The sequence below is a fragment of the Coturnix japonica genome, chromosome Z (assembly GCF_054131305.1).
Source record: "Coturnix japonica strain WE chromosome Z, WE-NBRP24, whole genome shotgun sequence".
Classification (NCBI taxonomy): Eukaryota; Metazoa; Chordata; class Aves; order Galliformes; family Phasianidae; genus Coturnix; species Coturnix japonica.
The window spans coordinates 64,495,996-64,522,081 of record NC_140702.1 but is presented as its reverse complement, the minus strand read 5'-3'; the positions used below and the strand labels follow the sequence as shown (position 1 = coordinate 64,522,081).

Below are 26,086 nucleotides of genomic sequence, written 5' to 3'. Positions count from 1 at the left end.
TTTTGTTTCAAGAAGGGCCATAGTGAGTTCATAGTGATTCCATTGCCATTTTGATTCCACCTCCAGTTACACACGGAAAGAAGAATCTGCAGTGTTTCCACTGCTGTTCCTTGGGCAGTTGTCTAGCCCACCGACATGGACTCTTGTCTCACTCCCATCACTATTTCAGCAGAGCACTGGATATGCCTCATATTCTGATTGTGGAGAATGGATTCCAGAATTCATTTTGGTATGTTGATTGTGATAAGTCTGACTTCAAACCTGCCTTCCCAGCTCAGATAAAGATGTACACAATGGCTAAGGATGCAGATGATCGTGACTGACAACAGAGTACAAACCAAGTGGGAAAGAAGCTTTACTCTCAAAACCTAGACTCTACTTTAATTTTATAATAACAGCTGGTAAAAAACATCTGAAATAAATAATTTACAATTCAAATAGTAATACATCAGCAATATATTAGAAATATAGTTTAAAAATTACTTCATATTCTTAATTAGTATAAAGTTTAATTTTATGCTTTGTATAGAAATGGCAGCTTTACTTGTTACTTCTGTTTCAGCAGAAGGAAACAGAAAAGTTGCTAATTAGCAAAATAACATTGGGAAATTAAAAAATATTTTATTTTGCTTTTTCTTTTTTTGTTTTTTTGGTAATAGAAAAATAGCCTTTAAAAATACATTGTTAATTGTATGGGACTGTACTAAAGTAGAATTGTATAATATATACAGTAAGGCAGTGCATCAAATAGTGTCCTCCTATCTTTTCGTGTTTGGTTTGATTGGAACAGGATGCAAAGTTTTCTGTCATATTGTGAAGAATTTGTTATTTTAATGCTATCAGTTAAACATATTGTCTTTCATATATGGTTTTTCATACACAAGAGGTTCATTTTTTCTTAAGAACTGATAAAGAATATAAAGAAAACTTAATCTAATGTCACAATACATTCAGAAAAAAATACATTGCAGATCAGTGTTACTGTGTAATGATTTATCTGATTTAGAAACTGCTCAGACAATTATGGTGTACCAAGCCATAACAATCTCAGTCTTTGTTGAATCTGCAAAATTCCCTTAGGTTTGATCAAATAACAGAAGAACTGCAGAACTGAATAATTAATTCACAATGTATTTTTCACGACATGTAGTACCATGTCCACATTTCCTTCTGTAAGAAACGCGTGTCAGTGATCCAGGATTTACTGATACAATTATTATCTCAACCCACAGTTTATTCTGTTCTTTATATAATACACATCCAAGGCTATTTTTTAAAGGAACTATATGCTATGTGGTTTTTGTTGGTTTTTTTTTGTTTGTTTTGTTTTTTTACTGTACATAACTATTAACAAAATCATATGTAAATCACACTTACCAGCTAGGAAAAGGTACAAGCTACAGTTGTGATGTAGTAGCATAATCTTAACCCATAGCATTATCATACTGATTGTATTTGATTCATTCTGTAGCATTACCTGATGAAGAGTGATCAAACTTTTAGTTATTTAAAGGAGGGCATAAATGAGGACGGGTCCATGTACTCTGATCCACTAGTTTCTCTTTTGCAGTCACTTGGAGCTGTCAGACAGTAGCTCATGTTTTTTTCGACTTGACCTTGCTGAAGGTTCTGAGACGTTTCTTTTGCAGGTTCTTGAGGTGCAGGTGTGTGCAGAACTCGTGAATCTGGCATTAATACTAGAATATTATGGTCCATAACTGTGGAAACCTTTGTGTATTCTTTGCTGGCTCCTGAAATAGTGTATTTTTCAATCTTTCCACTGTTTTCTTTATGTTTCAGTAATACTGCTGGTTCCTCATCCTGTCTGACTTTGTGAACTTCTACATAATCCATGAGTGCAGCATCCAAAAATGGTGACTTCTCATTAGACCTGTTTTGTTTGACCTGCACTGTGGTTTGCTCAGTACTGGAATGCAAATTCTCCATCTCTCCTTGCTTTTCCATGTCTCCAGGGACGGTTTCAGGGATAGAATACCGTGATTGTTGTTTTTCTTCATTTTCCATCAAAACTGCTGCAACATTCATATTTGTGGTACTCAGTGTTATCTTATGCGCATCTACAATGCTGTGATATGCAAACATAGGAGGCTGATTGTTAGGTAACTGAACTGCAGGCCATGTGGATGATTTTGCACTCTCACTGCTAAAAAGGAGTGATTTACTTTCTGAGGCTACACACTGAGTTTCCCAGCTCCTCTTCCCTGCTTTCTTTTCTTGAACTTCTCTTACATCTTGTGTCTGAAGCATTGACGGAAGGGTGCAGGTCACCCTGCACTTTTCAGAAAGCAGGGAAGGGCTGTCACAGCTCCCTCGTCCCGAGTCACTGTCTGTTTCCTTGGGTGTAATTTTTGCATTTTTACTGGGATGACCATTGTCATGACTTGGCATGAGCTGCTGATCCTCGCTGTCCTCTACTTCCAGATACTCTATCAGTAGTTCCTCACAGTCTGATGTTGGAGGGAAACCATGGCAACCAAGCGCACTCAACAGTTCTTCAGATTTCCCTGCCTAAGGGCGTATCAGATAAGACAATGTTAATCTTTCACTACTAACAGTAGGGATTATTTGACTAGTACAATTATAAACACTTTACATATTTAACATGCAAACACTTTGTTACATCTCTAGACCTAAAATGAATTTACACTACTGCAGAAAACAGTGAAAGAACAAAAGAACTTCCCCTGAGTTCCCTCCAGAGGGAGACAATTACAGACTTCATGTCTCTAAAATGGAAGGACTGGGGAGCTTCTGAAAATAAGGGCTTCAAAGATTTGGCAAGGAGGAAATGGAGGAGAATGACAGATCAGCTATGCCCTTGTCTCCTCAATGTAACAAGAGACTGTGGAGAATTACTTCCACAAGAACTGCTTAGGTCACATAGGAATTAAAATCTTGTGGTGCCACAGGAAGAAACTGCAGTCATACACCCTGTCATCAAATGTCCTACTGCTGCTAGTGCCAGTCAAAACCATATCTCATACATAACCTCCCTGATGATCAACCTGAAAGTTTTGCTTATTTTGAATGTTAATTAAATTAAATCTGTTTTATACTTAATTATGGTAATTATTTTTACTGTTACAGAACCTGGGAAGGTAAGTAACAGCAAATTCCTTTGCTGTTATCAGTGCAACTCACCTCTAACAGATGTGTATCTATGCCTTTTATCTTTGGTCCTGGAACTGGTGGTAGGATAAAAGTTACCATTCTAAAAAACAAAACAAAACACAAACAGAACAAATACAGAAGATATAAGTATGGGCCCTCTCCTACCCATTCCATCTCTTTCATGAATGTACCAATGATGTGGCAACAGGAAGCCTAAAGTCTATCAGAAGTCGGCCCCAGGGGGATAATTAAAAGAAAAGAATGACTAAATAAAAAAGCTCAGCAGAGTCGCCACCCTGAACTTGAAAAAAGCAAATCTTAAACTTCTCAAGGATCTAGTTAGCACAATACCCCAGCAATCTACTCTATAGATAGAGATACAGACAGATAAATATAGATGGATACAGAACTGGTCACTTTTCAACAACTAAATTCTAAAAGCCCAGGAGCAGGCAATCTCATTGTGTTGTTCATCAAGCAAGTGGGGCAGAAGACCAGCATGGCTGAATAGGGTAGAAAAAGAAAGCATATGATTTCTGGAAGCAAGGTCATGCTTCAAAAAACAGAACAGAGCTGCAGTTAATGTCTAGAGAGAAACCAAGAAAACTGTAGCTTGCATTCACATTGACCACTGGGGTGCCAGGCAACAAAACAGACTTTTTAAAGTATTTCAAAAGTAAAAGGAAGTCAAAGGAAAACACTAGACTGATACTTGTGGTGTTTAGTCACCTAGCAATTAAGAATTAAGGAAGAGGAAGAAGTGGAAACATTTAATGAATTTTTTTTGCCTCAGTCTTTAGCAGTAACAACAGACCTTGGTCTGCTCAGACCTCAGAGTAAAGCTGTTACAGGACATGGTGAACATGGGGTCATGAAGGAAAAGTCCTGTCTTAAGCTCCCTCTTTGATAAAGTCAATTGGTTGGAAAGGACCTTAGAGATCATCGAGTCCAACCCCCAGGATTCGAGACTCTGTGTAGCAGAGCGGCACTTCTACCACTTGTGCCACAGGGGGGATTCAAACCCGGGCCCCAGTGTTGCAAGGCGGCATTCTCTACCAATAGCAAATATAAAGTATTAAATCTGTAATTAATGCTATGCAACTCTCCCATAAAAAAGCACAAAATCTATATGAAAGTAAATGAAATGTTAATAGCTTATTTTTGGAAAAAATTGATGAAATTTACAGCTACACAGAATTATGAGACTTCTGACTTACCTGTACCCTTTTAAAACCATCGTCCAGCTCATGATTAAACATATGAGAGATGACAAGACACCCAGGATGATCCACACAATCATATCTTTTACTCTGAAGTCTAAGAAACAAAGGGAATTATTTAAGGATGCATCTAGAAAATACATTCAGAATGCACAAAAAGTATCAAATTACTTTTATTTGAAGAAGTGGTTTAACCCTCCAAAGTTGGTATTGAATCTATGAGGCCTCAACTAGCACAAACATATCTCAATAATCACTGCAACATCTGGTAATTAATATACTTCAAATTAACAGCATTGTAAAGGAAATGAACTCCTGTGAAAAAGGCATCAAAATGCATGAAGATGGAGAAGTTTTTCACAGGGTTCAAGCCCATGTAGGCTAACATAAGTAATTTCATTATCAAATACAGGTACAGAATCACAGAATCACAGAATTGTAGGGGTTGGAAGGGACCTCTAGAGAGCATCGAGTCCAACCCCCCTGCCAAAGCAGGCTCCCTACACCATGTCGCACAGGAAGGCATCCAGGTGGGTCTTGAATATCTCCAGAGAAGAAGACTCCACCACCTCCCTGGGCAGCCTGTTCCAGTGCTCCGTCACCCTCACTGTAAAGAAGTTCTTACGCACATTTGTGCAGAACTTCCTATGCTGTACTTTCATCCAATTACCCCTAGTCCTATCCCCATGCACTACTGAAAAGAGATCAGACTCACCACTATGGCTCCCACACCTCAGGTATTTATAAACCTGGATCAAGTCCCCTCTCAGCCTTCTTTTCTCAAGGCTAAACAGACCCAGTTCCCTAAGTCTCTCCTCATAGGGGAGATGCTCCAGGCCCTTCACCATCTTAGTGGCCCTCCGCTGGACTCTTTCCAAGAGATCCCCGTCTTTTTTGTACTGGGGAGCTCAGAACTGGACACAATATTCCAGATGAGGCCTCACCAGGGCAGAGTAGAGGGGGAGGATCACCTCCTTCGACCTGCTGGACACGCTGTTTTTAATACACCCCAGTATGCCATTGGCTTTTTTGGCTACAAGGGCACACTGCTGGCTCATGGTCAATCTGTCGTCCAGCAGGACGCCCAGGTCCCTCTCAGCAGAGCTCCTCTCCAGCAGGTCTTCCCCCAGCCTGTACTGGTGCATGCAATTATTTCCACCCAGGTGCAAGACTCTACACTTGCTTTTGTTAAACCTCATCCGGTTTCTTACTGCCCAGCTCTCCAGCCTGTCCAGGTCTCGCTGAATGGCAGCACAGCCTTCAGGCGTGTCAGCCAATCCTCCCAACTTCGTGTCATCACAAACTTGCTGAGGGTGGTCACTATCCCCTCATCAAGGTCGTTGATGAAGATGTTGAACAAGACCGGACCCAGCACAGACCCCTGGGGGACACCGCTAGTTACAGGCCTCCAGCCAGACACCGCACCGCCAACGACAACCCTCTGCACTCTGCCAGTCACCCAATTCTCAACCCACTTCACTGTCCACTCATCTATCCCATACTTCCTCAGCTTGTTATAAGGATGTCATGGGGGACAGTATCAAAAGCCTTACTGAAATCAAGGTAGACTACATCTACCGCCCTCCCCCTGTCCACCCAGCTAGTGACATGTTCATAAAAGGCCACCAGGTTGGTCGAGCACGACCTCCCCTTGGTGAACCCATGCTGGGTACTCCTGATAACCTCCTTATCACCCAGTTGTCTGGAGATGGCATCCAGCACAAGCTGTTCCATCACCTTCCCTGGGACAGAGGTGAGGCTGACTGGCCTATAGCTACCTGGGTCTTCCTTCTTGCCCTTTTTGAAGACTGGAGTGACATTGGCCGTCCTCCAGTCTTCAGGCACCTCCCCAGTTCTCCAAGACCTCTGAAAATAAATAAATTTTAGTACAAATAAATTTTGGGTAGAATGGTCTATGACAATATGTTTTTAAAGATTTCTATTTAACATGGCACTTCTTACACTGAGATGTTTATTCATGATAACAAATATAAATGAGGCAATAAACAGAAAGAATGTGCTTTACGTTTGTAAGAAAACTGATTCATCTGTTTAACTCCTAAGATTAATGAAGAGTACAGCTGACTGTATGGTGCAGGGAAGCTGAGAAGTTACCTTAGCAATGACATTCCTACCTGTAGAAAACAGTGGGATGTCAACCTGTATGGGTGCTACTGACAGCTGACAGAAGTATTACAAGAACCTTCATAAAATAACAGCTATTGAAGGCATGTAAGGCCACTCACCATTAGGAATCTGAATATACTTTTCAGAGCTCCATTCACTCCATGATCCATGGTGGTCTGGTTTGCAGTGAATCTGTACAATATACTTCTTTCCTGGATTTAAACTAAACATTTTATATTGTGTTTGCTGTCCAACAAAAATAGTCTGAAAATGAATTAAAAATCATAAAATCCATATAAAATTTAGATATTTTTTCAAAGAAAATCACTGCTAGTCTAGTCCTGATAATCAAGTTGGGAACATATCAAGGCTGTTCTGTAAGTAATGCGTTCTATTTTATGATGTTTGATCATGATGTCAGAGGTGGAGACAACAGTTTGTCCCCTACTTGTATGAGTTGCAGATCCTGAGTGTGGCGAATAATTATTATGTGGAGATAACAACTATTACCTAATGGTTATTTGCACAAATATGCATAATGTCATTGTTATATACAATATTTGTATAAATATATAGTATATATATATACATAATGTCATCCTGTTATATAAGAAGTATTTGTGGCTGAGAACAAATTATCAAAAAAATAAGCCTGGCAGAACAAGAGCTAACAATTTAAACTACTATGTCAATATGATTAATATATAATGGCCACAATTAAAAACAAGTACTTCATCACCTGCTGCCACACAGCAGCATCTGAGATACTAGCCTTCTCAATAGGAATATGTGGAACACACAAGCACTGCTTTTGAAAAAGGACGAATTATTCCATGTGCCTGCTTCATTATGGTCAGGCATGGGACATAACTAACAAACTCTAACTGATCAAGAAAAACTGTGAGTAAAAACATGCAAGATCCTTACCTCCCATTCCTCTCCTTCTTCAGGCTTCAGTCGCAATTCATACTCAAGGGTAAGCCATCCAGATCTGACATCAGCCAGTGGGGGTGGAGACCATGTCAGTACCAGATACGGTTTTCTATTTGTTGGCTTTTTTAATTCTAGAGTTACATTCACAGGAGGATCAGGCTGTACTGTTAAAATAAGAGAACTGATAAAATAAACAAGGATTTAAAATTTGAAGGCACTGAAGAACACAAAATAAGTGGAGTTCATATTGAAGTTTTCCTGGTTCATTTACCACCTAAACCATACTTTGTTTTTTCACATCACCATTTATCCTTGCTGTTCTCCACACTCTATTTCAAAGCTAATAGAAACACATATAAAAAAATATAACAAAACAACATCTTCAATGGTGTGTTATAAAAGTTGTTTTGTATCATAATCTTACCAAATTTGGTATATACCATTAGGGATGCTGAAAACACAGATTTAAATTATAAAACTTGTCCCCTTCAATTGTTAACACTGGGAAAATACAGCAGCATTATCCCAGTGTGCATTGGCAGGGATACATAAAAGAATAAAGTCCTTTCCATGCTTCAAAAATAAAACAAAATGGAATGTAGCTTTCTGCCAGCCAGGCCTGCAGCTGCCTCAGTTCACAGGTAGAGCTCCTGCATACAATGCATGTGTTTTACCACTGTCTGATGCAAAGTTTCACCAAGTAAGTAGTCAGGGCATAGAGGTAAAATATGCTTTTTTTTTTTTTTTCTCCACAAGCCCTTTTTCAGTTATCAGGCTCTCAGCAGTCTCATCTTTGATACAAAAATCATTATTTGCAGTAATATTCTTTCCCTTAGAAAATTACATAAATACTTGCACACAGTCACTCTGTGGAAAAAGTCTGAGAGATTATCAGTGCATTGCTATAAAAACAGTTTCAGCTTCTCCTGGGAAAAGCAAATCTCAGAAAACCGCTTTCAGGTAGTAAAATTTAAGTTTTATTGGTTAAAAGATCAATTTGAATTCAACTGCTGATAGAGTGGAAAAGGATTTTAGCAAGATGGCGTTTCTTATGGCTTGACTGGAGGAAATATGTGGATCCAATAAATGATTATCTGAATGCAGTGTTAAAGCTTTCAGCACTTTTGTCCTTCAAATGCTAGGAGGATGAATTTTGACTTACTACAAACAAGATCTTATCTTATATTACATATTTTTAACTGGGGTGTACTACAATCCATGAGAAGAGCTGGAAGAAAAAAGATTGTATCAAAACCCATAATCCTGAATTAATCGGTTTCACAGAAAACACTGTCTCTTACCTATGTAGGTCACATCCACATAATGAGGATCTGAGCTGTTACTTCCCATTTCATTAGTTGCCCTGACAGTAATATTGTATATGGTCCAGAAGGAAGTGTGCTTTTTATCAAAGTAGCAGGAATTGGGGCCTGCAGTTTTGTAATCTGGACATTCATAAACTTGTTCCTCTCTGAAATGAAAGAATCACAGTGATTACACAGACTAAAACACGTGACTTTGTTTACAAGTAGTTGCATCTGTAGTAACATTCTTTAGGGCTGGATTTGAGTCTATATAACTGAGAATATGAAGGAAATCACCATACCTGGAAAGATCCAGGATACTCTGAGAATTGATAGTACAAAAGTTATGCCTTTGATACTGCCCCTCACAGGACTTTTCTGGATAAATTGTTCAACTGTGAGATAAGATTGTTCAACTGTCCCTGTCACAGCAAGTGCTGACATGTCTCAGTGGCAGAGATCAAAGGGCTGTAGGGGATGGGGTACACCCTGCTGCCAGTTCATCACCAGTAGTGTTCCCCAAGGCTCAGTTCTAGGTTCATTTCTGTTCAATATTGTTACCAATGTTGTAGGATGCAGGAGTGGAACGTGTCCTCAGCATGTTCACCAGTGACACTTAACTGGGAGCTGCTGACTGCCTGGTGGTATGAGAGGCCTATGAGTTGTGTGCTCTACCATACAAAAAGGATGTTAAGGTACTTAACAGGGGAGGTTCAGACTGTACATTAGAAAAAACTGTTTACAGTGAGAATGGTCAAACCCTGGAACAGGTTTCCTGGAGCAGTGGTTGATGTCCCATGCCTGTCAGTGTTGAAGAGGCAGTTGGATAGTGCCCTCAGTAACAGGTTTTAACCTTTAGTTAGCCCTGAATTAGCAAACTCTGGTCATTTTGGAAAACTATTTTCCCTGGAGCTGTGAAGGCAAGGTGTTACACAGCTGTGCCTTTGTTTTGCAAATAATGTCATGCAGCTCCTGCACCACTGCAACTTCCAAGGCAGTTTATCTATGCCATTACAATTCACAGCAATCTGAAAAAGCCAACAGTATAGAGAGATAGTCTTTCACCCTTAAATATGCTGTTGCTAGTACCATTCCAGAATATGTCACTTGAACAAAAGACCTGACATTCAGAAAACCATCTCTCTGAAATGCCAAAACCAATTAAGCATGATTTTCTCATAAAATAGTGAATAATTATACACAGCCTTTTACCCTTCTTTGCTGTAAAGTAAAGTGTAGTTAGTAGGATGCCCTCCATCTAAACCAGGTTTCCACCAACAGGTAAATGTTTCCTTTTCTGGGGAACGGCATTTTATTATTGTAGGCTTTTCAGGAGGTGACTGTCCTGCAAGAGATATATGAATGAAATAATTAGTACGTTTAATGCATCAAGTCAACTCCAGAGCTTATAAAACATAAAAGGAGCACTAGAAAATACATCTTTTTTTTTTTTTTTTCCTTACAAGGCATGAAAAAATGTTGCCTCATTATTATCATATATCATATTATCATTATATTGTGTATCATTATACAAATGGTGTTCAGTGGGTAGGGCAGCAGCCTGCAACTTCAACCTGGATTCAAAACTCTTTCCCACTGAAGATATACCAAGGAATGATGTTTTTATTCTCTAGCTGTGGCTTTCCTCTGCATCCCAAATCTGATAAAGGATGATTAATACTGTCATACTAGGTTATATAAAACGATTTAAACTACACTCTGCTACACAATCTAAGCCTTTTATTTTCTTAAAAAAAAAAATAATGTGTTTTAAGATGCTGCTATTATTCCAGAAAAAAATGTTTTCATTTGTTTTGGTTTTACAGGAAAAAAAAAAAAAAAAAGAAGAAGAATTTGTTTGCCTGTGTGTTTATGTCCCTGCCAGTAATTCTCTTCTGAAGTGCCTATACTGAGATCACCTAAAAGACACAAAGTAGTTCTTGTATTTCCTCCTACAGTGACGTCATGCTCAGCAATCGGTCTAATTGCCTGATTCCTGCCAAGCAATTTACAACAATGTGGATTCCTGACGATGTTACTATAGACTCAAGGAAAGCATTTGGGCAAAAAATAGGGCTGAGATGATGCTTAAGTTCTGAATAGTTGGATTCTAGTAAAAACTCTAATGTGCTTGAAACATTAGTAATTATGTATCCATGGCAAAATATGGTCTTATTACGTCAAAAATATATATTATCTATTATTTGGGGAGGGTCATTGATTTACCAGATTTATAATTGCCTAGAGCATATCTGAAAGTGGAACATTTAAAAAACACTTTTCTCTTAAGAGCACTTCAGCAATCTCCACGTCAAACAATGAATAATACAATTAGTGGTAGAAGAAGATTTGAGGCAACCTGGCTAAAGTGTCTGACAACAAGAAATGAAGTCATCGACATTTAATGTCCCAACGGAATACAGATAATTACCCCCATGTGATGGTAGCTGCTATGTCATGGTCTCTTAGGCAGGGCAATGATTTCAGTCCAGTTGTTAACGAACAAGTGAGTGACTCTTACAGAAGTACTATTACCTGGTATCTTTAGTTACAGGTGAAATCATCACAATTTTTAAGTGGTAGGACATGACCAAAAACTTATGTAAGCACACCTGTATCACAAAGTGACTTCCTAGTAAATTCCAGACTGTGTGTCACACTTTTGCAAGATGCTAAGTGGATCAGCAAGATCAAATATGTAGCTACACATGAAATATGGTAAGATGCACTAAGTTGTTCCTCCATCACTATGAAGCATCTGTGTGAGGAAGCAGGTTTTCAGGGAGAGCATTTAGGTACCTTTTGCAACACTAACCTACTTGTATTTTAAACGCAGCTGACAGAACAACTATCATCCACTCACCACTGGGGATCAGAATCCGTCTTTCAGAGCTCCATTCACTCCATTCTCCAGGGTCCAACACACAACGGACCTGCACAACGTACCTCACGCCAGCATTTAACCTATTTATTTTGCACTGTGTCTCTACTCCAACAGATATTGTCTGGAAAAACAATACGGAATTAGGCCATTTTAACAAATCAGCCATTAAGAAGTAAGCTTATGTCACTGACTTCTAAAAGGCAAGATTTTTAGTCCCTCTCATTGGAGTACAGTTTAGTGTACTCTAGGATTGAGAGTGGGTTTGTATTAAGTCAAAGCTGGATGTGCCTGTCAGAAGGGAATCTCTGCTTATAGCATATTTCTGTGATTAGTTATAGATATGCATTCAGAAATCTGTAGGTGCCCTTTGAGTGCCTAGTACTGTGACTTATCTCACGTATTGCTGATACTGACTTTTGATTCATAGTTAACTGATTTTATTAATAATATTTTAATGAATCACCAAACTGCTCTGATCATGATTTTGATTCAAGTTTGCAAACCAAGCAGACTCTTACTGTGATACTCAGCAGTAGACAAACTGATGAAAATCATGATTACAAATTCAACCAGTGGGCTAAATAGATTTATTTATTTTTCATTTTAGTATATAACATTCTTAGGATAGTTTGCGAATACTGTTACCTTCACTCTCTACAAACTGACAGATTTTTTCTTTATATAATGATATTTCATTACAGTAATTCTGCTATCCTTACAGAAACTAAGATTTTTATAATACAAACTAAATTCTGACAGTAGAACTCACTGAAAAGCATTTATGCATATAATATATTTTTCTCTTACCTCCCACTCTTCCTTTTCCTCAGGTTTTAGTCGTAGCTCATAGCGATATAAATGATTTGAGCTGGCAGCAGCTAATAGAGGTGGAGACCATTTGGCCCAAAGGTACATTATATTAGCAGATCTTTTCGTTTCTAGAGTGAGATTCACAGGAGAACCTGGCTGAGCTGTGCAAATGAAAAGTTTGCCATTAATGATTCAGTTTTCTATCTGAAAAGATACCTCCCTTGTTGCTTTGTTGTTTTTTGTTTTGTTTTGTTTTCATAGCAGTGATGGATGGGGTTGCTGAACAAAGGGCATGGAGTGTTGTAATAGGGATCACAAAATTAATAAAAACGGATTAAGCAAGGTCACCTCCAGCACTTACAGGTTAGCCAGGAAATGGCTAATGGCCAGCATTATGGATAAATTCCCAAACACTCTCTAAGAAGACAACATGGGGGTGCCTCTGTTACATGCCTATACACTAATGCACACAGTATAGGGAATAAACAAGAGGAGTATGACACCTGCAAATGGCTACATTCTCATTGGGATCACAGAGCAGTAATGGGGTGGCTACCATGACTGGCCCTGCCTGGGGACGGATGAGAAGATGACCGAGAGTTTATGGAAACACATGGCTAAGTGAGGTGACCTTATAGTGAAAATCTGCTACAGACCATACGACCACAAAGACTGTGCAGATGAGGCCCGTGACACAGAAGTGGCCTCATGTTCACAAGCTCTTGTCATGTGGGACTTGAACCAACACATTTGCTTTGGAGGGACAACACAGCAGGACATGAACAACCTAGAGGTTCCTGGAATGTGATGATGATAACTCCTTCCTCCAAGCAATAGAGGAACCAACAAGAAGAAGCACTATGCTGGACCTTGTTCTCACCAACAAGGAAGAGTTCTTTGCAATAACACTCTGGAAGGAAGAGGGGCCAAAGAAAGCTGATTATTATTAAAAGATTGCTTTTTCCAAGCTCAAAAGCAATGCATTCCAACAAAGAGGATGTCAGGCAACTTTCCAGGAGGCCTGCATGAATGAAGAAGGATCTCTTGACCCAACTCGAAAAGAAAATGTAAAACTATAGATGGTGTAAGCAAGGACTGGTAAGCTGGGAAGAATACAGAGATACAGTCAGAGCATCTGAGAATGGAATTAGGAAAGCTAAAGCTCAAATGGAATTGAATCTGGTCAGAGGTGTCAAAGACAACAAGAGCTCCTACAAGTGCATGAGTGACAAAAGGAAGATGAGAGAAAATGTGGTCTCCCTGATGAATGAACAGGCAAACATGGTTGAATAAGACATTGAGAATGCTTTCCTTGTCTCAGTCTTCACCAGAAAGACTGGCCTGCAGGAATCTAAGTTCCCCGAAGCCAGGCCAAAAGGCTGAGGCAAGGAGGCTGTTCCCTTGGTCGAAGAGGATCAGGTCAGGGAATAACTGAGCAAACTGGACATTTGTACAGTCATAAGCTCTGATGTGATGCATCTGCGGGCGCTGAAGGAGGTGGCAGTTGTGATTGCAAGGCTTCTCAATAAATTTTGGTTTCATGGGAACTGAAATAAGTGCTTGAAGCCTGGAGGAAATAAAGTATCACTCTTCTATAAAAGAACAAGGAGGAAGACCCAGAGAACTAAAGGCTGGTCAGCTTCACACTGATCCCTGGGAAGGCAATGGAATAGCTAATTCTGGAAACCATTTCCAGGCACTTGAAAGAGAAGAAAATCAGAGGTGTCCATGGTGGATTCAGCAAGGCAAAGTTATGCTTCACTAGCCTGTTAAGGTTCTGCAATTAAATGACCTGCCCGATGGATGAGGGGAAAACAGTAAATACTGTCCTCCTGGACTTCAATAAGGCCTTTGACACTGATCCCCATGTGATTATCTTAGAAAAGCTGTTAAGGTATGGGTTGGAGGAACAGACAGTGAGGTAGATCGAAAACTGGCTAAATGGCCAGGCCAGATAGTACAGGTCAGTGGTGCAAAGCCAATATGGAAACTAATAACAAGCAGAATACCCCAGGGGTCAATACTGGGTCCAGTTCTGTTCAATATCTTTGTTAATGATTTAATGAGGGCGTAGAGCTCAGCCTCATTAAATTTGCAGATGACAAAAAACCTGGGGTACATACTGGATAACAAGATGCTCTGTCTGAACATCAGGAAGCACTTCTGTACTGCACAGCTGATTGAGCACTGATACAAACTGCCCAGAGTGGTAATGGAGTCTCCTCCTTGAAGATCTTCCTAGGCATGATTCTGGCAACTTGGTCCAAGTGTCCCTGCTTGAGCACAGATTAGACAATATACAAGAATTCCCTTCTTGCTTGTTCTGGTTTTAGATGAGACAGAATTGATCTTAATTCATAGTGCCTGGTATGAAACCGTGTTTTGGTTTTAGATGAAAAACAATGTCGACAACATTGCAGTGGTTTAGTAGTTGTTGAGCAGTGCTGCATATTTAACACATTAATGCTGGACATTTTAACTTCTTGTACTGTTCTGCCAGTGAACTGGACTAGGGTGGGGCACAGGGAGCAACTGTGGGAATTGTTGTGGGCAATTTATTTGTAAATATAGAAAATTATCGTTACTATTGTTTTCCTTTTCTCTTCCTTTCCTGTCTTAGTACATTGTTTTTGATGTCAACCCATGAGTTCTACTTTATGTTATTTTTACAGTTCTCTTCCCTATGCTCATATTTTCAGCTGGGATAGAACTGTCTTCTTCATAGTGTCTGGTATGATGCTGTTTTGGTTCTAGGAGAAAAACAACGTTGATAATACACCAAGGTTTATAGTTGCTGCTAAGCAGCGTTGTACAGAATAATGCAGTTTTTAGTGAAAGGCTCAAGGAGCGGGGACAAAATTAGGACAGCTGATGTAAACTCGCAAAGGGATATTTCATACCACACGACATCAAGCAGAAGAGTTTTGGAGGGGGTGAGAGTTCTTCTGGCCCTCTTCTACAACTTGGGGTCTAGTTGGGCAGGAGGAAATGGCAAGCAGTTCCTTGTGCCTCATTCTTTCTGCACATTCAGATATATACACACACATATACAGTATTTTCTTTTTCCTTTTCTCTTAATAGTTTCTATGTGCATACATGAGCTCTACTTTGTTGGTTGGTTTTTTTTTGGTTTTTTTTTCCATTTTGATTCTCTTCTCCCTCCCATTGGGAAAGGGGGGAGTGAGCAAATGCCTGCGTGGTGCTCAGCCATCTGCTACACTAAACCACAATACTGATCCATTGGGAGAAGGATGTGAGCTGTATGGTTCTTAGCTGCCTGCTGGGATAAACCACAGCACCACCTCAACCATTCTGTCATCTTTCTGTTATCTGTTTTGTAATTCATCATATTAATTTCTGTTCGTTCAGCCTGTCCACGAAGATATAGTACAACAGACTTTTTTTTTGCCTTTTCTCCCTAATGGTGTCAACTGGCTACTAATTTATGACAGTATCAGCAAATCTTAAGACTTAACTCTGAATTTATAAGGCTAAGGAAACAGAAATAATAATAATAATAATTCAGCCACTCTTGTATAATGAAAATGTGGCCAAAAAGACTGAGTACACTGTAGAATATGTATGCAGAAAACAGAAAGAAGTTAAGAATATGAAATACTGCACAAAAGAAGCAAAAAATGTGAGGATTTTAGGCATATTTTTACCCTTCCAAGGCTGCAATTCCAACAACCAGTAAGATGTTTACACTGGGAAAATGTAGTCTTGAACAATTCTGACAGTTTAACCCAATTTGAAAGTTTGATAATCTGCAGTGCTAGGAGCCCACAGAACTGTTTAGACTCAGATGACTCTAACTGAAATACTGGAGTTAATTAGAAACTGGAGCAATTTTTCACCACAATTAAGGCAGTGCTGGCATATGATATTACCTGATTTGTAAGTAAAATGCAGTTTCCACATACATTAGAGATATATACTTCACTTCAGATCATTGTCAGATAAACACTCCTCTATTAGCAACTTTCATATCATGAGGAAAGAAATCATTCACCACTACTTGTTCTTGAAAAACAGGTATGTCTTGATCTAGATTGCTTTTTTTTTTTTTCTTTTCTTTTCTTTTGCATTTCATTCTTCCCTTTTTACCTATGGAGGTCACATCCACATACTGAGGATCCGAGCTGTTACTTCCAATCTCATTCGTTGCTGTTACAGTGATATTATATGTTGTCCATGGATTAGTGTGGTTTTTATTGAAGTAGCAGGAATTGGGACCTGATGTTCTGTAGTCTGGACATTCATAGATTTTTTCTTCACTGAAATAAAATGATTTAAAAAGTTCAAAGTTTAGGAAATGAATCAAAGTAGATAATTTTCTTGTAATGGCCTAAGTTCAGCACAGAACTTTAAAATGTTAAACTTTAAGCCTATATATAATCCCATCTCTGGGAAACATTTCAGTGAACGTCAAATGCTATTACCATAAATGCTCCATTGACTCATAAGCTATTTTTACTGCAGTTGTTCAGGACAAAAGTTTTTATCTGCTTTTTTATACACAGGAATTTGTTGCCAAAAGAATGGAAAAAGAAATTTCCAGAGACAATACAAGGTAATTCAAAAAACATTCAGAAGCAAGTTAAACCTTTTATCTAATGAAGGAAAATTGCTAAATGCCTTCTTTACACATTTTCACTGGAAAGTAACCTGATGGGCTCTATGGCAGAATGGTGTTTTATTACTTATTTTGTTTTCAGTAATGTGTTCATTTATCTGCTTTGATGGCCATATCTCTTACACACTGTCTTCTAACTTAGGAGCCTTCACCTTTTTTTAGAGGAGTGCTTTGTACTCATTAAAGCTGAACTGGGTGATGTGCTCAGACTTTTTCTAGGTGTGAAGAACAGCAGAAACATAAAGCATCATCTCAGAAGGCTCAGGGACACACTTTAGTCAATTCATTGTCATGATCTACATGCCAGTTGTAACAAGATCTTTCAGTGTCCATGCAGCTTTGTCCCAGTTCACAAAGCTTATATTCAGTGAATGTAAGAGGACTGCACCCGAGACAACAAGCTAAGAAACATAACTCTGGCCTAGATCTGGAGTGCTTAGCAACACTTGTGTTTCAGCAGATTTAATAAAAATGATAAGCATCTATATCCATCTTCAGGCAGGACTCTTCTGGGCTGTGACAGGTATGATGTAAGATGCTCATAAAAAGTTCTATTCTGATCAAGATCTAAACACCTGAACTTTCATAAAACAGAAGTTCTACAGATATGCATAGAAAGCGTCATCTCTCTCAGTTCATTCTCAATTGTGGCAACTTCATTAAAAGCTGTACCCTTATCAATGAATACAAGTGATCTGGAGTTGGTTTAATTTAAGCAGGGACGTCTGAGGCTTTACCTTATCTATTTTGAACCTCACTGGATTTATTCAATGAAATTCAATATCAGCTTCCCTGCTTGTGCATATTATGAGACCTCTTTTTAAAGGAAGAAAGGGCTCTTATATTATGAAGCACAGGTTATGCAAAGTGGCTAAGCATATGCACATTCTATTCTTAAACAGTATGAGGGTGTTTTGGTGATTTACCAAACCACTAAATTTTGAGATGCAGTACCCACATCTGATTTTATCCCATTTTGTGAACCACCAGGTTGGCTATGAATTCAAATAGGGAAGTCTCTAAAATAGACTTTCTCCAGATGTATGTTAGCTCTTTGGAAAGCCTGAAGGCCTAAGGGCACCTCTGAGCCTCCCCCACTCTACCTTTGGCCAAGACTCCATTTCAGCCCACAGCAGCAGGGCTCATCTCAAGCTCCCTGCAGCTTGACCATAGGCCCCACTGAGCTGGCTTTGATCCATGAGCTGACATCCTTTCCCAACACAACCTTGGTCTGTCCCCATCCTCTGGATTGTGCCCAATGCCTCGGGCTGAGGTTGTCCCACCATCAACCCTGCTTCCCTTCAGCCCTGGCTGATGGCTTTGCTTTGCCTGCCCCAGAGAAGCTCCCACAGACCCCAGCCCTCATACTGCCCTGATGCTTCCCTCCTCAGAGAAGCATGCTGTTCAATTTAAAGCTGTGTGCCTTCTAATAAGAGGGACAAATTGCATCTTTCCCTGTATGTGTTTAGACAAGGAAATTTCAGCTCATTTGAGTTTTGTTAGGGACAGGCTGAAGTAATGTTTTTTCCATTGAGGGAAACCCATTCATAGTCCTTGTTGGCAATCTGAAGTTTCATGGATTCAAAAAAAATAGCTTTCATAAATTAATGTTATCAGTCCCTCATTCTGTCATAATCACCACTTGATAACTTACTTATTCACCGCTTTTTACCTGTCCTTGCTGTAGAACAGGGTGTAATTGGTAGGAAGTCCTCCATCTGAACCAGGCTTCCACCAACAAGAAAAGGTTTCCTTTTCTAGAGAACGACATCTTATTATCTTAGGTTTTCCAGGGAATGATTGACCTAGGGAAGTGCAGAAATCCAGCTAGTTATATTAGGGTTGGACAGTGGGTTTTTCTGTTGTTATAGTTGTTACTGAATGGCAAATTAAACATTAAATCCTTGAGAAGAATAAAATTAATTTAAACAAAGAACTGAATTTGGTAAATAAATCTTCCTGGAAAAGGGTCAAGACATTCAGAAAAGTGCATATATTTTATCTCAAATTTCTGAAACAGCTGCTATTACATATTTATGCCATTTTCCAAATGAAAATTTCATTTTTGCCTAAATTTCAGAAGTGTTCATTAATCTTGCAAATACATTAAAAAGCATGGAATCCAATGCATGATTTACTGTTTTGTATTTCCTAATACATCTAAAATCCTTATCTTCAGGGCATCTTAGAATTAAACTTTCCCATCAGCTTTCTTATAGATTAAAAACTCCTTTATTTACACATCTCTAAAAGTATCAAATATTAAAGGGAAATTATAGATAATACAGATTATAAAAAGAAGGAATCAATGAGATGGACATAATATTTTGTGTCCTGAACTTGTTTGGTTACTTTATGAACATTTCATAACAATCCTAATACATTTTAGAATACTTCCTGTTAAGATTACTTGCCATTAACTTCCAACATGAAAATAGACCATAAATTTACATACTTTTTTTTTCCCCACAGGAAGAACATGTGGCTTTTCAACCTAAGTTTACCCTTACTTCATTAAACTTCCACACCATATCTTTAGCAGTGTTACTACTCATATGATGCTAAGGATGGAGTGAGCACGGGGAGAGAGTGAATACCTTTCATCATCACCACCACATTATCATTAAATTAATACTACATAAAGAAAAGAGGACTCAAGCCATTTTCAAGGCCTCCATACAAAACTTGGAAAGAAAGAAGTTCAAATGTGCACAGGTTCCAGTGATGGTCAGGATAGATCAAGTAAAGCCTCAGACTTTTCTGAAAGAAGTGTTTCAAGGAAAACAAGTGTTCTGGGAAATTCTGTACTTACCTGTCAGGCCCGCTGTTGACAGAGGAAGTAACAATAGAATTTGAACTGACAATATCAAATTCTGTTTCATGATTTCCACTTCTCCCTGGGAAGGAGTATCACATCAAGGACTCACTGAAAAACATGCAATCATGCAAAAGTAAACAGAAGTGTTAACATGCAACATATATCCGCTTTGATCAAAGTCCTTTCTGAATTGCAGCTAATTGATCCTCGTTATTACTCTGACAGGTGTGGCGCGAGTACATTTTTACTTCAGAGGAAGAAAACCTGAATTGGAGAGTAGTAAACAGATCTTTCCTCAAGCCTTTGAGCAGACATCAGAGTTGGAATTAGGCTTCCAGTGCAGTAACTCATCTTCCACATTTATTTGGCACCTTGGAACACAGAATGCTGTTCATAAAGCTCTAACATCTGATGTTAATTTACCTGAGAAATCAGTCTCTTAATAACAAAAAGTATTATTTTATCTTAGATGATGAGAAGAGCTCAACACATTTGAAACCTGAAGGTTCTGAAAACTGAACATAAATAGAAAAGATCAACATTTTACGTAACTGTTGGGAATTTTTTTAGCCAGTCTCGTGACTTCTGAGTATCTGGGACTGGCAATGTCAAATTCAGGCCACTCAGCCTGAAGAACGATACTCATTCCACGTGTTCAGCTCCTCGTTTTTACTGCATTTAATTCTGCGGAAAAGTGAGAAGTGCGAGAAGAGAGAAGAGAGAACCACGGGATAAGTAGATAACTTCACAGTTAACTTTTATCCGGTGAAAATGTCAGACGAGGAGCAATTGTCGTGCCTCTTTCTTCAGCCTGCAAAGGCAGCGCAGAACTCCGGCGCCATGCAGTGAGGCTGTGGAGCCCAGTGGCTGCAGAGGCTGACACCGCTAGGTGTCCTCAGCACTCAGGGTACAGGTCGGGGCGACCGGTAGCCCCAGCTGCTCCTTAGTCTGCTTAGGCTGAAGAAAAGGCAGAATGAATGGAAGCAAGCCTCTTGCTTCCCCCACCAATACACTTTGCTGCTTGGAGGTGGTGAGTGGAGTTGGTAGCCAGCCTTACTCTTGGAAAATGAAGAATAAACATTAATTATCTGAAGAGGTAACTCCTTACATCAGCTTTCCACTCCTAACAAGTATATCTGTCAGGTATTTTGTGCTCAAAACCATTCAGTGTAGTACAGCGTGAGAACAAGATGTCTCTTTACAGAGGAAAAATTCTTTGTGGTTTATCAGATGACTCAATTTTCATTATGCAACTCATTTTCTGTATCAAGAAACTATAGCCGGTCAGAACATAAATGTTTTTCAAGTGCAAAGGGAAATGAGGTATCAGTTAACTTTACTGATACTAAAATGTATTGACTGAGGACAAAGTGCTCCTGAATACCCAGGCACACCTCATGCACACATCTGAGAAACACTCTGCACAACTGCATCTGTGTTTGTTTTAAACTCACTCGCAGCGATCGGAGTGCACACAGCTGGTGCAGGGAAGAACACCTCAGTATGAACTCTGTTTCTGTGTGAGTGCATGCAAATTTTATGACTGTAAGAAAGCCATAGGCACAACTGCTAGTGTTGTTTCAGAAATGAGCTGTAAACGTGGTATTACATAAAGCTGAATGCAGACCATTTTGAGCACCAAGGCAAATTTTTCCCAAGTGAAATAACTGTAAACAGTAACCATTTCATGTGCATACAATAATATAGCTTTTTTTTATCATAAAAAAAAATGGGTGAACAAAACACAGCACTTTCAATCTGAGATTCACACTGTGATTGCCAAAAGGGTGCTGACAGCACTGTTATTGTTTGTTTGTTTTTTTCTCTTTTAAAAAGAGACATATCTTTTCTGTGTGAAAAAAGAGAGAAGCATCATCAAGAAAGAACTGAAGGAGAGCTCTCTACAAGGAAAATAGGATCATTCTGGAAACTGAAGACCCAAAGAATCAAATTAATAGAAATAGGATTTAATTAGTGCATTTATAAGCAAGTTTTTTTTGTTTTGTTTTTGTTTTTGTTTTTTTTTGTTTTTGTTTTTTTCCTCAGGATCATTCATTATTTTAAAATTACATGATCACAAACCACCTCTGTGACATGGCTATGAAGAAGGAGAGATACAAGAAAGGAGGGATATGAACTTGTTGTTGCAACACACACAGCATTTGGGGCATAAAAAAATCCATGCAAAATTCTGGTCATCTATATACTGAAAACAGCCCTGTCCACTCTTCCTACAGAAGGTGGATAACAGAAGTAAACAGGTTAATATGTTTAGAACAGACTTAGCAAACAGCTGCTAACACAAACAGGGAACACAGAGGCTGCATCATGATGGAGAGTTAAGAAATTGGGTTTTTATTCCATGGAAGGATCTGATTGTCCTCTGTAAACATACCAAGGGATTATCATCAAAAGACGGGGAAAAAGAATGTATAAACATTAAAAATGTTGAAACAAGAATAAATGTCTGTAATTAACTCAAAAGAAGTTAGAAAGAAAGAAAGAGAGAAAGAAAGAGAGAAGGAAAGAGAGAAGGAAAGAGAGAGAGAAAGAGAGAGAGAAAGAGAGAGAGAAAGAGAGAAAGAAAGAGGAAGGGAGGGAAGGAAGGAAGGAAGGAAGGAAGGAAGGAAGGAAGGAAGGAAGGAAGGAAGGAAGGAAGGAAGGAAGGAAGGAAGGAAGGAAGGAAGGAAGGAAGGAAGGAAGGAAGGAAGGAAGGAAGGAAGGAAGGAAGGAAGGAAGGAAGGAAGGAAGGAAGGAAGGAAGGAAGGAAGGAAGGAAGGAAGGAAGGAAGGAAGGAAGGAAGGAAGGAAGGAAGGAAGGAAGGAAGGAAGGAAGGAAGGAAGGAAGGAAGGAAGGACATGAATGTTCATTATAGCTGGGAAGTGGTCTTTATAACCCCGTGTCTGTTTTCCTGGTTTGTGTTTCAATGCCATTTAAATATCTTGAATTATTATTCTTTAGGAAACTGCCCGCAAACATACAATGGCTGGATAGACTATTTTACACACAGAATGTAATGCTTTCAAATGCTTTCAAAACATTTTCTATTAAAGAATAATCACAACGTCCAGTTATTTGCTCATAAATATGTGTTAAAAAGCATCTAAGAAAAGCATCATTCTGATGTTTGCATTGCTTTGTGAAGGAATGTCAGCAGCAGCAGAGAAGTGGCCAGGAGGCTCCAGGCGTATTAACCATATTCCATTTGTTCTGGAGCCTGCGTTTCCATGGTTGCTTGGTATTTGGTATTTTTGATTCAGATATTGTTTATAGGGATCCTGAAGAGACCACTTGTTTTTAAAAATATCTCCTTTAATAGAAAAAATAAGGTCCACTGTGTCATAACTCTATCAAAAGTGTACCTTCCCTATATCTCCCTAGAAAATCATTTTCTAAAAGAATAACTAGTGTTAATGAACATGCCGCAGGGAATGCCTCACTTTTAGAACTAAATACATTCTTCAATAAGGGACAAAGTAGACACTGATTTCCCAGAACGTCATGCAAAACCAAGGGTACTGAACTGATAATTAAAGATCACAGACAGAATTTGCTTCCAGGGTTTTAGAATGCACAGAAGTGAGCAGTGCTACATTTTACTGTACAATAATAGTACTGCATAATTAATAAAAATATGAAATTGTAGAGTTGAAAACTGCTTACAGTGCTGCTAGATGAAGCTGGAAGTTAAACAGAAATAATGTAATCAGGTGCTATGAAGCAGAGTTTAAAGAAGAATGTCCCCATCCTACTTCATTTACAGCTTTTATGTTCTTTGTATCTTTCTCACCTATACTGATAGATATATTCCTTGAGACTGGCAGAGGACTCTTTGTCTAGTTCTGCACAGAAGAAAAGATTTCCTATCTGTGATGTTTTTGGGCTTGCAGGAATGGAAAACAATGGTACAGCATCCACTCTCAGTCATATTCTGTCCATCACAATCTTTATTACCAGAGGATTCTAAAGCCTGAAGTGTTTCAGCAATCTGTACTGAACAAGACTCACATTCCTACTAGTTAACAACAATAAATAAGGTTTGCCTCTGATGCCCGGGGAAAGGCAATTTGAAGAGTCTCAGAACACAACAATAAATTACCATTGAAAGGCTTAACTACACCTTTATGAAACCAAATATAAATAAATAATAGAACAAATTTTTACTATACCATCCAGAATCCTACTGAGCTTACATTCAAGTATATGGTAGACGTTGTATGACTGCACTGCCCCATGCTGATTTTCGTGTCAACATAGATGACATATATTCAGGTTGGAAAAGACCTTAAAGATCATTAAGTCCAACCACAACCTAACCATAGTACCATAACTCTAACAACCCTCTGCTAAATCATGTCCCTGAGCACCACATCCAAATGGTTTTTAAACACATCCAGGGGTAGTGACTCAACCACCTCCCTGGGGAGCTTATTCCAGTGCTTAACCACCCTTTTTGTAAAGAATTTTGTTTTTTAATATCCAACCTAAACTTACCCCGGTGCAACTTGAGGCCATTTCCCCTTATCCTGTCATCTGTCACCAGTGAGAAGAGACCAGCCCAGCTCTTGCTGTGAGCACATTTCAGGTACTGGAAGAGAGCAATAAGGTCTCCCCTAACCTCCTTTTCCTCAGACTAAACAGCCTCAGTTCCATAAGCCTCTCCTTCTCCAAGCTCTTCACAAGCCTTGTTGCCCTTCTTTGGACCTGCTCCAGCACCTCCATGTCCTTCCTGTACTGAGGTGCCCAAAACTGAACGCAGTACTTGAGGTGAGGAATCACCAGTGCCAAGTACAGAGACAGGATGACTTTCCTAGTCCTGCTCACCACACCATTCCTGATACAAGCCAGGATGCCATCGGCCTTCTTGGCCACCTGGGCGCACTGCTGGCTCATATTCAGCCGACTGTCCATCAGTACACCAAGGTCCCTTTACATCAGGCAGCTTTCCAGCCACCCCTCCCAATGCCTGTAGGGCTGCCTGGGGTTGTTGTGTCCAAAATGCAGGACCGGACACTTGGACCTATTGAAACTCATGCAGTTTGCCTTGGCCCATCAATCCAGTCTATCCAGGTCCCTCTGTAGTGCCCTTTTCCTCTCTCCTAACTTGATGTCACCTGCAGACTTACTGAGGGCGCACTCAATCTGCTCATCAAGATGGTTTATAAAGATGTTAAACAGAAGTGGCCCCAGTACTGAGCCCTGGGGGACACCTCTCGTGACTGGCTACCAACTGGATTGAACCCCATTGACCACAACATTTGGGCTCGGCCATACAGCCAGTGTTTCATCCAGCAGAACATATGCCCATCCAAACCACGGGCAGCCAGCTTCTCCACGAGGATGTTGTAGGGGACAGTATCAAAGGCCTTACTGAAGTCCAGGTAGACCAACCACATCAACAGCCCTACCTTCATCCACTAAGTGAATCACCTTGTCATAGAATGAAATCAGGTTTGACAGACAGGATCTACCATTCGTAAACCTGTGCTGACTGGGCCTGATCCCCTGGTTGACCTTTAACTGGTCCATGACGGCTCCTGAGGTTATCCATTCCATAACCTTCCCTGGCACTGAGGTGAGACTGATAAGTCTGTAGCTACCAGAATCATCTTGCTGGTCCTTTTTGAAGATGGGCGTCACATTTGTCAGTCTTCAGTCTGCTGGGACATCCCCAGGATCAGGAGGCACCTCTAAGTTCTTTAAGATTTCACCTGAAAAGCCTACATCTGAGTTTCTAATATATTTATTCCTATGTTCTTATCAAACAAATCTCATTCTAAGAGCCCCTTTTAGCTCTTTTTCTTACCATCAGTCAGTATGTGATGATGATTGGAACAAATTCTCTTAGAGATAGAGAAGAACTCAGTCTACAAGACTTAAATTATATTTGGAAAATAAAAATGATAAAAGCCCATGTTCTTGAAAATGTTTCAGATACTGAACCGCCTCTCAAAGAATTTATGCACCTCATCTAACTTATGCCTATTGATATTATAGAATTGAGCCTGGAATTCTTTTTAAAACTCTCAACATCTTTACTGACAAGGTAGGCCAAGAAAACTGCAAGATGCTATCATCACCCATCCTTAGCAGATTGGGAATGAGGACAGAGAAAGAAAAAGGACTGAAAGGACTTTGCTAAAACTCACACTAGAAATGCACCAAAGGCCACCATTGTAAACCTTGATATCACTAACAATGGCGATTTTCTGCCACCTGTTT

The 26,086-nt window shown here is 39.4% G+C and overlaps 1 protein-coding gene across 6 annotated transcripts in view; it reads right to left on the bottom strand.

Moving 5' to 3' along the window:
- Nucleotides 1-342: 342 nt before the first annotated feature.
- Nucleotides 343-26,086, bottom strand: part of PRLR (prolactin receptor) — a 60,764-nt gene continuing 35,020 nt past the window's right edge. For 3 of the 6 annotated variants that reach the window (XM_085527884.1, XM_085527885.1, XM_015848360.3), the window contains exons 3-14: nucleotides 19,859-19,972; nucleotides 18,719-18,851; nucleotides 16,518-16,687; nucleotides 12,408-12,571; nucleotides 11,580-11,721; nucleotides 9,929-10,061; nucleotides 8,714-8,883; nucleotides 7,407-7,576; nucleotides 6,599-6,743; nucleotides 4,350-4,449; nucleotides 3,163-3,232; nucleotides 343-2,529 (exon numbers count right to left, since the gene is read on the bottom strand). In XM_085527884.1, the coding sequence (XP_085384010.1) occupies nucleotides 1,504-2,529; nucleotides 3,163-3,232; nucleotides 4,350-4,449; nucleotides 6,599-6,743; nucleotides 7,407-7,576; nucleotides 8,714-8,883; nucleotides 9,929-10,061; nucleotides 11,580-11,721; nucleotides 12,408-12,571; nucleotides 16,518-16,687; nucleotides 18,719-18,851; nucleotides 19,859-19,928 (2,493 nt within the window). In that variant the 5' untranslated portion in view covers nucleotides 19,929-19,972 and the 3' untranslated portion in view covers nucleotides 343-1,503. 6 annotated transcript variants of the gene reach the window in all.